The 15022-nt window shown below is 35.4% G+C and overlaps 1 protein-coding gene across 6 annotated transcripts in view; it reads left to right on the top strand.

Annotated features, from left to right (window-relative positions):
• CRY1 (cryptochrome circadian regulator 1) overlaps positions 1-15022 on the top strand; it is a 104360-nt gene that overhangs the window by 60532 nt on the left and 28806 nt on the right. For all 6 annotated transcript variants that reach the window (XM_055096085.2, XM_063593621.1, XM_003832540.5 and 3 more), the window contains one exon: positions 12880-12988. In XM_055096085.2, the coding sequence (XP_054952060.1) occupies positions 12880-12988 (109 nt within the window). The remainder of the gene's footprint in view (positions 1-12879; positions 12989-15022) is intronic.

Here is a 15022-nt window from a genome sequence, read left to right as displayed (position 1 = left end):
AAGTATATCTCATACTTTATTTGGCCTAACCTGGTAGAGTCACAATGCAGTGATTTCTAAAGTTAGATAAGAACTAATACAATTTCTGGACTATAAATAGCTCTGTGTGATTTTCGAGATCAGAGAGGCGTAAGTTACAAGGATTATATTAGTCTAATTGATGCCAGAAATTAAGTGATTTTAATCCTTTGAAACGCTTATTTATGTATTTATTTTTTTCTGTATCAATAGTACTTATTTGCCTATCATCTATAAATAATCATGGTTTTGCTTCTTCCTTTCCCATCCTTATGCCTTTTATTTCTTCCTCTTCCGTTACAGGTTGAGTATCCTTTGTCCATAAAGCCTGGGACCAGAAGTGTTTTAGATTTCAGATTCTTCCCCATATTTCTGAATATTGACATTACTAGTTGAGCAACCGAATTCATTGGAGCATTTCCTTTGAATGTCATGTTACCAGACATGGGCTCCTGATTCAGCCCTTAAGAGAGGGTTCTTGGAACTCACTTAAGAAAGAATTTGGAGCAAGTCCACAGAGTAAAATGAAAGCGAATTTATTAGACAAGTAGAGAAACAAAAAATGGCCACTCCATAGACAGAGCAGCATCATGGGTTTCTTGACTGAGTATACTCAGTCAAGAGTATATGCTAAATAAGGGGTGGCTTATTCATGAGTTTTCCAGAAAAGTGGTGGGGAGTTGTCAGAAGTGAAGATTTCTCCTCTTTTTAGACCATATAGGGTAGCTTCTGGATGTTGTCTTGGCATTTGTAAACTGTCATGGCATTAGTCGGGGTGTCTTAACTTGCTAATGCATTATAATTAGTGTATAATGTGGAGTGAGGATGGCCAGAGGTCACTTTCGTCTCCATCTTGGTTTGGTGGGTTTTGGCTAGCTTCTTTGCTGCATTCTGTTTTATCAGCAGGGTCTTTGTGACCTGTATCTTGTGATACCAGTCCTGCCGACCTCCTGTCTCACCCTGTGACTAAGAACGCCTAACTTCCTGGAAGTACTGCTCAGCAGGTCTCAGCCTTATTTTACCAAGGCCCTATTTAAGATGGAGTCACTCTGGTTCAAATGCCTCTGACAGTGTCAGCACTCAAAATGTGTTGGATTTTGAAGCATTTCAGATTTGGGATGCTCAACCTGCACTACATTAGTTAGGCCTACTAGATTGCATAGAGAAGCGGTGGGAGCAGGCATCTTTGTCTTTTTTCTGATCTTAAAGGAAGTGCTTTCAACATTTCACTATTACATATGATGTTTTCCCTAAGTATTTTTACGGGTACCCTTTTTCAGATTAGGGATGTTACCTACTAGTTCTAGTTTATTGAAGCTAAAGGGAATTGAGATTTTGTTGCTACTCTTTATACATCTCGTCAATTGGTTATATAGTTTTTCTTCTTTATTCTATGAATGAGGTGAATTACAGTAACCAATTTGTAAATATTAAATGATTTAACTTTCTGAGGATAAGCCCAACTTGATCATGATATATAATATGTTTTGTGTATTGCAGGATTTGGTTTGCTGTGATAATATGCTCATGAGTGAAATTAGTTTGTAATTTTCTTTTATACGGTCTTTGTCTGGTTTTGGTGTCAAGGTAAATCTAACCTTATAAAATAAGTTAAATATTCCTTTTCTGTCTATCCTTTTTATGAGATTGGAATCCTTTGTAAAAATAGAATTTCTATTCCTTAAATATTTTGTAGAATTCATCTGTAAAGCTAACTGACTCTTGTGTTTTTCTTGTAAGATTTTAAGCTATGGATTCAATTTATTTAGTGACTTAGAATTATTCCTGTTCTTTCTTTACTCTTGAGTCCATTTTGGTAAATTTTAAGTTTCTTGAGTCAGTTTTAGCAAGGAATTTATTTCATCTAAGTTTTCAAATTTGTTTGCATAAAATTATTTATTTTCCGTTTAATCCCTGCAGTATCTGAGATTATGTCCCCACTTTTTAAAAAATTCTTAACATTTCTTACTCTTCCCTCTCCCATTTTTTTTCTTAATTATTCTTGTCGGACATTTATATTATTGTCTCTTCATATAATACATTTTGGCTTTGCTGTTTCTCTTACGAATTTGTGTTCTGTTTTCACTAATTTCTGTTCTTTATCATTTTCTTCTTTTTAGTTTTTAAGGATTTATTCTGCTGTTTTTCTTAATTTCAAGTCTTCAAGTATTTTCTAATTTCAAAACATATAAATGATACCAATTTAAAATTGATCTTGCTCTGTCATGCAGGCTAGAGTGCAGGGAAGTGATCACAGCTCACTGTAGCCTTGACTTCCTGGGCTTGAGCGATCCTCCCACCTTTGCTTCCTGAGTAGTTGAGATTACAGGTGCATGCCATCATGCCCAACTAATTTAATCAGGGTTTCTCCATGTTGCCCAGGCTGGTCTAGAACTCGTGGGCTCTGAGATTATAGGCGTGAGCCACCGTGCCTGGCCTGAAGTCTGAGTTTTAAAGTTGAGAATACAGAGAGGATTTGTGACGTGTGTGTGTGTGTGTCTGTAACAGTTATCTCAGAGCACACCAAGCCTGTGACCACTTTAAACGTATTGTCATGCTTGAGGTGTTTGGGACCACATAGTTTCCATGAATTTGCATTGAGGTGATTCATTCTTGGAGGATTTTTTTAATAAAATTTTTTTGAATAATTTTAGATTTGTAGAAAATATGCAGAGATAATACACAGAGTTCCTGTATGCTCTGTATCCTGTTTCCTGTAATATTAACATTTCCATTTCCATGGTGCTTTTATTAAAACTAAGAAACCATAGTACTGGCCGGGCGTGGTGGCTCATGCCTGTAATCCCAGCACTTTGGGAGGCCGAGGCAGGTGGATCACCTGAGGTCAGGAGTTCCAGACCAGCCTGGCCAACGTGGCGAAACCCCGTCTCTACTAAAAATACAAAATTAGCCGGGCATGGTGGCGCATGCCTGTAGTCCCAACTACTTGGGAAGCTGAGGCAGGAGAATCGCTTGAACCCGGGAGGCGGAGGTTGCAGTGAGCCAAGATCGTGCCACTGCACTCTAGCCTGGGCAACAAGAGCGAAACTCCCTCTCAAAAGAAAAAGAAAAGAAAAGAAAAAGAAACCATAGTACTAACTAAACTCCAGACTTTATTCAGATTTCCACTAAGTTTTTCTTTTCCACAATCCCATCTAGAATACCACACTGCATCTAGTCATACGTCTCCTTTGTCTCCTCTGTAACAGTTTCTTAAGCTTTCTCTATTTTTAATGACCTCTGTGGTTTTGAGTACTGGTCAAATGTTTTGTAGAACGGCCCTCAATTTGAGTTTCTCTGATTTTTTTTGATAATTAAACTAGGGTTATGGGGGTTTGGGGGACAATATCACAGAGGTGAAATGGTTTTCTCATCACATTAAGTCAGAGTGAACATAATATCAACATGATTGACCTATCACTGGTGTTGTTGACTCTGATTGTGTGGTTAAGGTAGTACTTGTCAGTATTCACTACTGTAAAGTTACTATTTTTTCCTTTCCATTCAAGGAGAGATTTTATTTTCTTTCATCCCAAACTGGCTAGAGACAGATAAGTTTCTTTGTAGTCTTCATCTGTGACTTAAGATTTGTATCTTTCAGAGCAGTCTGGGTATAATAAGCAAAAAAAAAAAAAAAAAAAAAAAGATTTATGTCTTATTTACTAAAGCTTTTGGAAGCCCAGGCTTTATATTGAATCTATTATTAGCTTCCTTGCTTTGGGTGGGTCTTGGGCTTTGTCTCCTGTCCTCTTCAACCCAGATGAAGCTCAGAGTTCTCAGGGCTCTGCAGAAATCCCCAGGGCTAAAGCTGACTTTAGCTCCCTGTGACCTGTTATGCCTTCTTGCTTTTTGGACAACCCAGTGAATTATTTTAAGAACTTTTCTGTTGTTGTTGTTGTTTCTCAGTTTGTTAGTTATTTCTGTTAGGGTATCTTAATCCAGTGTACTGTCAACAACAGAAGTTGATAACAGGTTTGTTTTGACATTGATTTGAATATATTTTGAAATGTTAAAGCTTGTGTTGGGGAGAATATACAACTTAGTATAGAAAGTATAATACTTACAGTCCCCAGGTACCCCCAACCCCCAGCTCTTTTGAGTTTCTGTGATTTAAGCATACATACTATTTTTTCTGCTTTGGTTGCCCATTTCTGCTTTATCACCTTAAGCAACACCTATTAATTCTAAACTCTACTCAAATCTTTTCTTCCTTGTGCCTTCCCCTGCCCCCTTCCCCACCCCCACACAGTTAGGTTTCTTCTGGGCTACCATAATACACTTTTCATAATAAAATTTACCACATGGCACATAATATCAGTGCTTAGATATTGTGGTAGATATCATTACTGTACACTGTTATTCAGTGTCCCTTCCTGCAAGAAGATTATGCTTTCCTGCCTTTTTGAAGACTAACTTGGCCATGTGACCTGTTTTGACTGATTTGTTACCATAGTATATCCTAAATTCTTCTTAATTGATACACACACCTATTCCTCAGCTTGAGGACAAAAACTGTATACTAGTCATTGTTATGTTCTTAAAGCTGTCAAATTAATTTTCCTAAAACATCTTAGATTATTACGTATTCTGTAGGAAAGTCACATTATGTAGTACAAAGAGCACTATGGTTTGGAGTCAGAGACATCCAGATTAAATTTTCTGCTTCATTGTTTACCTGATTATGGAAATGTCCTTGGTGAGTTTCAGATTCCATCATTTTTAAAATGAGATACCTTGTAAAATTGTTGGGAATATAATATATGTAAAGTATCCAGCACAATAGACATTCAGAGAATATTCTTTCCCATTCATGTTCCTTCTTCATTGACTGTTGAATCAAGCCTTTAAAATCCCTTTCTTCTGCTTTCATTAATTTATTTAGTCATTAGATAGATATTTATTGAACTCCTGCTATATGTCAGGAATTGGACAGTGGGAAGTGGTGAACAAGGCCTAGTTGCAGGCTACAGTCCAGTGGCCAATAATTCTCCTTCCTTATCTCCAGCTATTGTATTGATACTTCAGGGTCACTACCTACCATCACCACCACATCCTTGAAATTTTTGCCTAAGCCGCTCCCCATATCAAAACAAGGAAAGAAAAATCCAGAAATGATTTCTCCCACCTGATTTTTCAGAGTATATTAGTGATATCTATTTGTATTTTATATGTTTTATTCTACCATAGCCAGTTCTGTAGTATTTATTTACATAATATACATATTCAGATTACTTTTTTAGGTTTTAAGCTCTGTGAGTATTGGAACCTCATTTATCTTTGTATGACTCATAAATCAGTGATTGAAATTATAGAAGTAATTAACAGTATCACTCCTTCAAACGCATTTTAGAAATTTTGTAGAGGAATTTTCGGTTGTCATAATGATTGATTTTCTTTTTTTTTTTTTTTTTTTTTGAGGCAAGACCTCACTCTGTCGCCCAGGCTGGAGTACGGTGTGCAGTGGCATGATTACAGCCAGCTCAGTGCAGCCTCAACCTCCCAGGCTCAATTGATCCTCCTGCCTCAGCCCACCCCAAGTAGTTAGGACTACAGGCATGCGCCACCACGCCCAGCTAGTTTTTTTGTACTTTTTGTAGAGATGAGATCTCCCTATGTTGCTCAGACTGGTCTCAAACTCCTGCGCTCAAGCGATCCACCCACCTTGGCTTCCCAAAAGTGCTAGGATTACAGGCATGAGCCCCTGTGTCCGGCCAGTTGTCACAATGATTGGAAGGTGCTAGTGGAATTAGTAAGGAGAAGCCAAGAATGGAAGATTTCTTTCAGTACTCAGAGTAATCCCTCAAAATAAATAGTTGTCTCTAGGTGCCATAGTGTGCATGCACGTAGTCCTGACTATTCAGGAACCGAGATGGGAGGATCACTTGAGTCCAGGAATTTGAGGCCAGCCTGGGCAACATAACGAGACCCTGTCTCTAAAGTAAATAAGTAAATAAAATAGTTTTTCTGAGTTACACATAAATTTCAAATGTTCTTCCAGATGTTTAATGTAAGTGAAAAACTTATTCATAATTGTCTGAACCTAGAGCCTAAATCTTTATATATAAACAGTAGGTATTTTTTACACAATTTTAATATACACTGAGTTTCCCTGGAATGTATTTATCACCTACATAAATAAAGGAAAGATTGTACTTTGCTTTTTTTTCTGAACTTTCCTGTCTTGGTCAATATTTCAGAAAATCACATCACCAAAGGCAATATCACTCATGGTGTATGATGTTTGAGTCACCAGTAACACAACTGTGTTAGTCTGTTTTGTAGCTGTTAAATTTAAAATGATTCTGTATGTAGGTGTGGACACTGAGTTTTAATTCATTGTCTCCTTATATCATGCCCACATATTTACCTCTAGAAGTACATGTTACTTCTTTTTAAAATATAAATGACTTTCCTTTAATTTCTCCTATATGTTTCAATTAGAGCATGATATTAATGCTTTAAAATTGTGTGTATGGAAATGTTATATTATCTAGGTCTTTTATTTCAGGATTTAAAAGAGGGCATTGCAAAATATTAGTTATAAAAAGTGATATAGGTCTATTGGTTTATGGCTTTTAGAGTGTGGCAAATGCAAAGTTTGCTTTTAAAATATATATTTCATCTTTATTGAACATTAAACTCTTATCTTCAGGGAAAGTGTGTATCACAAATATCCAGACAATTTAGGTAAAATTAAGTTAGATGAAAGCACTAAAAATTTGTAACAAACCAGAAAAAAGAGCATATGTAAATTTTATTAAATTTACACACACACAAATTGTTATATTTTTTAAATCTCTAATAAAATATAATAGACTTTGGTTAATGACTGAGAATCTCCATTTTTTTTCTTTATGATGGTGTATACAGAACTTTAGTTTTTTCTACATTTAACTCTTGTTTTATGTGGATAATAAGGTTATTCTCCTTGTAGTTTTAGTGATTTTAGTTTATATTCTTTGAATCAGTTCTTTGGGGTCAGCAATGAGTTGTTCCTGTTTAGATATTGTAAGTGTAGTTTTTATTGCTGAATGTGTAAGATATATTTTACAAACTAGCATACAGAACCACATGGCTTTATTCTGGCATGATACATGTTCTTAATGCCTTGTGTTCAGCAGCAATAGGATTATGTTGTATCTTACCATTGCCTTTTTTGGACTATTTCATAGACAGAACTAGAAATTCTAGTTATATAAAGCTGTTCTAGCACAGACTGGAAAGTAGGTCATTGTGACGGAGTATACTAAACCATCCACTGGTTGCTATAGCAATGACCTACTTTAGGAAAATATTTCTGTTGATTCATGTTGAAGTCATCTTTTGGAAGTGGTATAAGGAAGCTTACTGCATATAATTTTTAAAATAACAGCAATAGATAGTGATCTTTGGAGGAAAAAAATCCTTAAAATGTTTAAAGTGATGAAATATATATTTTGTCACCTAATGCCTCTTCAATTTAAAGTGGTGTGTTCAGTATTGTAATTAAATAATATGAGGACTATGCTTCTATGTAGGCAGTACAATTATATGAAGGGATGTAGTGAGTTTTACTATCATTTGGCCTATTTAAAAAGCAACCTGTTGTATGTAGTTAATAGCAGTAATAACGGAGCCATCAAATGGGTGTAGTTCAAGAAAATAATATATATGCCAAATTGGAGAAGGTCTGAAAGTATGTTCCTGTTAAGATGATATCATATGTATTTTCAGTGGAATATATTAAAAATAAATCATTCATTTCATTCAATATTGAGTGTCCCAGAGCACATGCATTTCTATTACATTAAAGTTGAACTTGGTGTGTTCTTTGGAACACACTGAGTCTGAACTCTAACAGATCTAATCCTTTCCCAGTTAAGGGTAAAGGATTGAGCATTAGATTTTGTATAGTTTTGAAGTAACATTATTCGTTCAGCATTAAAGAGAAATCACACACATCACTGAGTTGATACTTTGAACCTGGGCTGTTAGAGGTATTATCAAGGAAAAATTATATGCTTAGAGATTAGTTGAGTCTTAATTGCATTGTACCTTGTTTTATAATATTTATAGTCACATTGACCTTGCTACTGGGAAAGGTTTCCTTCAAATCATAGTTCAAAGTCACATTCAGATGAAGTTGTGAATTCCAAGTAATTCTGCATACAGGTGTAGGCATCCAACTAATTCATGTTTTCTTTTGTCATGCCCAAGTATTTACATATAGAAATGCATGGGGTGTTTTCTTTAAAAAAAAAAAAAAAAAAACAAGAATTATTCTCAAGGGAAAATAACAACTTCTGTTTGATACATATCTACCATGTGCTAGAGACTCTACTAGGTGATTTTATGAGGCTCCTAATCCTTTCAACAGTTACACAAGACACCCCTACTAGGTCATTTGATCCTGTTTCTAATCTTTTCAACAAATTATACAAGGCACATAATGAGATTTGTTTGCCAAATATAGAAACCAAAATATAGATTAAGAAAACTGTAGTTAGGGCCAGGCCTGATGGCTCATGCCTGTAATCCCAGCACTTGGGGAGGCTGAGGCAGGTGGATCACCTGAGGTCAGGAGTTCAAGACCAGCCTGGCCAACATGGTGAAACCCTATCTCTACTAAAAATACAAAAATAATTAGCCAGGTGTGGTAGCACACTCCTGTAATCCCAGCTGCTTGGGAGGCTGAGGCGCAAGAATTGCCTAAACCTGGGAGGTGGAGGCTGCAGTGAGCTGAGATCGTGCCACTGCACTCCAGCCTGGACGACAGAACAAGACTGTGTCTCAGAAAGAGAGAGATGGGGAGAGACTGACTTAATTTGAAATCCATTAGGAGGAGGTTTTATTTTATATATATATATATTATATATATTATATATGTAATATATATTATATATGTAATATATATTATATATGTAATATATATTATATATGTAATATATATTATATATGTAATATATGTTATATATAATATATATATAAAATATGTATAATATGAGGTAAAATTTTTTCATCCTCTGAAGGACATAATGTACCTCAGAGGTTCAGAAGATGTAGAAGTGACTTTAAGATGGAAGATTTAAGGTTAGTGGGATATGAACTTAAAGGGATAGGAATTGGGAAAGGTATTCCAAGCCAAGGAAAGGCCCTGGAGCACATTCCAGGAGATTGAATGTGTGCTGAAAGAGAAGTTTGGTTTGGTGTGAGAGAAAGGGGTATGAGGTAGGAAATCAACCTAGAACCCTAGGTTAGTAGCCAAGCAAAATGATTTGTTGTGTATTGTATAGGGAATGAGTCGTTGAAAACCTTTGTATGGGAAGGTGTGCCTCATGAAGATCTGGAATTGCATATAAAATGAATTAGAATGGAGAGAGATTGTTAGAAGGCAGATCTATTTTAAGGCATTGCAGTAAATACAAGCAAGAGATAATATGAACTAGAATTATTGTAGCAAAAACAGAAGTGGAAAGGAAGGAGAACACTAAAAAGTAATAGATAACATATAATTGTGCTTACTATGGGCAGGCACTATTCTAAGAGCTTCACATATGTTAATTTATTTAATCTCACGAACAATGCTATGAGACAGGTCCGATTACTGTCCCAATTTTACAGATGAGGAGACTAGATAGGACTTTTCAGGATTGATTTAAGGATAGTAATTTGTTGATAGACTTGTTAAATTATAGGACATCTGTGCAATGAAGTACTATGAAACTATGAAAATTGATGTTGTAGAAGTACATCCATTGCCTCGAAAAGACGTTCACCATGTGTTAAACCAGATACATATGTAGTGTATCTCGTTTTTCTTCTACTTTGAAGGAATGTATGCTAATTATCAATTTTAAACTTTTTTATGAAGTTAAAAAAATGTGTTTGTTTCTCTGTTTCTCACCCCTATCTCAAACCCCCACTCCCTAACGGGGAGATATGATTAATAGCTTGGTAAGTATTTTTCCAATTATTTTTTTGTGCACATATAAACAAAAGTAGATGCATGCAATGTAAATTTTATTTTATCAAAGTAATATATGCAAATAGTTTTAAAAGCCTTATAACAAAGAATAGCATCATAGTGTATTCTACTTTAGCCTTCTCTTTTGCTTTTCTTCTTGGATCTTTTCTACTTAAAATATTTGATTACAAAATACCTATATTATTTTTTAAGTGGTTCTATTTTTTAAATCTGTGCAGCTTTTATGCGAAATGAGAGATGTAAATTATATCTGTGGAAGAACACCACCATACTTAAATACAGCTTTTAGTCCTTTGTTTCATGAAGTACCAAAACAAAATTAATTCTTAGGTTTCAAAACTTTTCCTATTGTAACACATTACTTTAGTCCATATCATTCTGTGCATTTGTTTGGTTCATATAATGTTTATTAAGGCCAGGCCTGTGATGGTTCATGCCTATAATCCCAGCACTTCGGGAGGCTGAGGTGGGAGGATGACTTGAGGCCAGGAGTTCGAGACCAGCCTGGGCAACGTGGGGAGACCCCACCTCTACAAAAACTACAAAAATTAGCTGGGCATGATGGCATATGCCTGTGGTCCCAGTCACTCTAGAGGCTTAGGTGGGAGAAGTCAAGGCTGCAGTGAACCATGATTCCAGCCTTAGCAACAGAGCACAATCCTGTATCCAAAAAAAAAAAAAAAGAATGTTTATTAAAAGCATCCGGAATGCTTATTCAGCCTATTAAGAAAGGGAAAGATTATTAATTAATCCATACTTAATTCTTCATTTTATGAATTAATCATGTCCTTTTGGTTTGTTTCTTATCCCATCTTACTGTCATTGAACTCTTGCACCACATAGAATTGTTTTGACCAAAAAGTTGAATATGGAGAGCTCTTGCTGTTCTCAGTTCTTACTCACTTCTGGTGGGGAAGATTTTGAAACTAATGGTACAACAGAGATTAGGGGATTATTATTGCCTTAGATTACCCCCTCCAGGACATTTAAGTTTTGTACTGTCTCAATTTAAGAAAATTTAAAATTGCTAGTTCTTTCAACTTCTTAATTTTTGATCTGTGTAAAAACCCTTCGATCTTTGTTCTGTCTAGTAACTCTTCTTGCCAAGCAAATACATAAAATTAGATGCTTCCCAATAAACATTTGTCACCAGACATGATAAATTATTCATAGTTGGAGATAATTTTATTAAACTCCAATGCTTTTATATCACTATCCATCTAACAACAACAGTCTTCTCCCCTGAAATATTTGTACATTGGTAGTGGTGGGTTAGGGGGGGGATCAGGTGTTAGGGAGGTGACTCCAAACCAAGGCAGAAAAGGGATGTGATAAAATATAAATGTGGGGATAGAAAGGTTTGCTTCCTACTTGGAAACCCATGAGACTTCCTAAGGTGAAATGGTGGGATGTCTTTAACATCCTCATAAAAATATAGCACCTTGACTCTTCAAGCTGTACAGATGGTGCTCCTAAAGAGGAAGAAGTGTCAGACCTGACTAGTGTACTTATGTCACTAATAACTACAGTTGTAAAAAATCAACGAGACTTATTTGGTGAAATGATGGTATCGGAATGTGTAAAGCGAATAAAATGATCTAGACCAAGCAACTTTTTAGAACAATCTGTCCAGTAGAACTTTCTGCAATGATGGAAATGTTCTGTAGCTATACTGTTCAGTATGGTAGCCAGCCACCAGCTATACATGTGGCTGTTGAGGACTTGAAATGTGGCAAGTGTGACTAAGGAACTGATTTTTAAATTTAACTAACTTAAATTTAAATGGCTACATGTGCCTTTTGGTTACCATATTAGATAGTGCACTTCTAGAATATGCATTTCCCTGTTTCTTAATCACTCCTCTTCACAAGTAAGAGATAATTGCTATTCTGAAAGACCATGTGGCCTGTGAAAAAGGCAGACAAATACTTAACCTTAAGATCAAAAACATAAAAGAAGCAAAATAGGAAATAAGATACGTCCAGCTGAAAAGAACAGAATCTAGATGAAACTTAACATGAGTCAAATAATAAGATTGGACCTTCCATGGGTGACATCTCTTTTAAATTTGTTCTTGGGAATGTTCCATTTCTTCGCAACAGAAGATGCACAGTAAGCAGTCTTCTGGTACTGCCCCAGAATTTTCCTAGATATCTGTCATGTGTAAGCCTTGTTACTACTTATTTCATTGAAAAAGTCTATAATCTCCACCCCAACTCCATGAAACCTTTTCTTTTTTTTTTTTTTAGAAGTTAATCTGGCATTTTCTACACTCAGGGAATTAATAACCACATAATTTGACATCTACTTATTAGTTTCTTTTTTTAATATATTAGAAACTTGAAAATGGGCATTATGATTTCAATCTCTTAAATGATTACAATATTACAAAAAAGTACTCATAATCTTTTTTTTTTGTCCCCTCAGATTCCTTTTTACCATGATATTCTTAAATTATTCACTTGCTTATTCATTACATAGGATGTTTCTGGTTTTTTCCCCCCAGCAGAAGATATTCTAGATTTTTCAAGTTTTCCTTTCTATATGAAAAGCCATTTTCATACAGAAAATATTTCATCAAGTTTAAACAATGAAACCAATTTAATTGCTTTGATACTTCTTTGTATGTTTTTATGTTCACAAATTAAATTTTTGCTAATAGTCACTTTTATTTAATGAAAATTAGTGATTTTATTCAGTATTCTATTAAAATACTAGGTAATTTGTGCTATAATTAAAAAATATATATTAGTATGGTTTTTGGAAAAAGTATATATCAATAGGAGGTAATAAGATGATAGGTTGGCATTTCAACTTTTAGAATAACATGACTGTAATAATTTATGTCTTCTAAATATGTATTTTTAATAATTTAAATAATACTTTCTTCTCTCTAGATTTTTGCTTCAGTGTCTTGAGGATCTTGATGCCAATCTACGAAAATTAAACTCCCGTCTGTTTGTGATTCGTGGACAGCCAGCAGATGTGTTTCCCAGGCTTTTCAAGGTAATTTGAAAAATATTTGCATAAAACAGTCTTTTCTCAGATAATATTACATATTTGGTAAATAAGGTTTTTTGACTAACTGAAAATGTAGAGAATATAAGTAAGTATTTTCAAGTAAAAATTTTGTGGGTTTTTTTTCTTTATTTAATGAAAAAGCTATACATGGTAAAAATCAGACAGTGAGAAAATAGTTTACAATGAAAAGTTCAATCTTTCTTCTACCTTAAACTGCTCGTTGCCCTCCCAGAAGCAACAGCTACTACCAGTTTCTTATGTATCCAATTCCAGTTTCTTGTTTATCCAATTAGAAATATTCTTTGCATAAACAAGAATTTTTTGTGTGTATATATATATATTTTGTGTGTGTGTGTGTGTATATATATATGTGTATACACACACATACATCCATGTGTTTGTGTCTGTGTTACTATCCCCTTTGTTAAAAGTTAAAATGACACACTATACACACCATTCTCTGCCATGCTTTGTTCACATAACCATATCTTTTGGAAGTTGTTCCATATCATTTCCTCGGTCTTTCAGATGACTTCATAGTATTCCATTTTGTAGATGGCTATAATTTTTTAAACTAGCTTTCTACTGAACGTTTAATTATTTTCTCTGTAGGCCTTTTGCTAGTATAAATGCCAGTGAACTTACTTGTCCACATTTATGAATCTTTGCTCACATGGGCCAGTACATTTGTGGGATAATTCTTAGAAGACTTTCTGGGTCAAAGGATTGTAACAATGGACATTTTACCAATAATACAGAATTTGTAGTGCTTTTTTTTTCTTTTTTTGAGATGGAGTCTTGCTCTTGTCGCCCAGGCTAGAGTGCAATGGCGCGATCTCAGCGCACTACAACCTCTGCCTCCTGGGTTCAGGTGATTCTTCTGCCTCAGCTTCCTGAGTAGCTGGGATTACTGGCGCACGCCACCATGCCTGGCTAATTTTGTACTTTTAGTAGAGACAGGGTTTCACCATGTTGGTCAGGCTGGTCTCGAACTCCTGACCGGTGTTCCACCGGCCTCGACCTCCCAAAGTGCTGGAATTAAAGGTGTGAGCCACCGCGCCCAGCACTGTAGTGCTTTTTAAAGAACTTAGTAGGATCTTAAAAATCTTTAAAAATGTTTAAGATACCTAGTCTTATCTCTTCCCTTTTTTCCAAATGAAAAAATTAGGCCTAGAGAATAAATGAGTTGCCCAAGATCATACAACTAGCTCATGGAAATGCCCAGACCAGAAACTGAGTTTCCTCATTGCCCTTTTTATATTCATCCCTTCCTATTTATTACTGTATTAGTCCACTTTCGCACTGCTGCAAAGAAATATCTGAGACTGTATAATTTATAAAGAAAAGAGATTTAATTGGCTCACAGTTCTGCAGGCTGTACAGGAAGCATAGTGGCTTCTGGGAAGGCCTCAGGAAACTTACAATCATGGTGGAAGGGGAAGGGAAAGGGGAAGTAAGAACTTCACATGGCCAGAGCAGGAGGAAGAGAGAAGGAGCGGGGAGGTGCCACACTTTAAAAAAAACAAAAAACAAAAAACAAAACACATCTTGCAAGCACTCACTCACTATCAGAGCACCAAGGGGGGAAATCTGCCACCATGATCCAATCACCTCCCACCAGGCTCCACTTCCAACATTGGTGATTATAATTCAACTTGAGATTTGGGTGAGGACATAGATCCCAAACCATATCAACTACTATTAAACTTTATAAATGTATATCTGCTTTTTCTTGAATCATTTGATTCATCAAATTTTTGAAATAGCGATGTTTCTATTTGTATTTCTTAATGTAGAAGAGAACAGCTCCTTTCTGTGAATGAGAAGATCAATCCCCAGTGCTGGGAATCAAATAAGCATTACTTAGCCTTTTTTTTTTTTTGCTTGTATGAAAGACACATTTAATGTTCGTGAAAATTTACATTCAATAAAGAGTGTTCACAACTGTAATAGATCAAGTTAGAATTTAACCTAGGTATTTGGGAGAGTTCTAACAAGAAAGCATATCAGAAGCAATGA

This window comes from Pan paniscus, chromosome 10, assembly GCF_029289425.2.
Source record: "Pan paniscus chromosome 10, NHGRI_mPanPan1-v2.0_pri, whole genome shotgun sequence".
Taxonomy (NCBI): Eukaryota; Metazoa; Chordata; class Mammalia; order Primates; family Hominidae; genus Pan; species Pan paniscus.
Note: the sequence above shows the minus strand (reverse complement) of the source record. Positions and strands in the feature narration are given on the sequence as shown.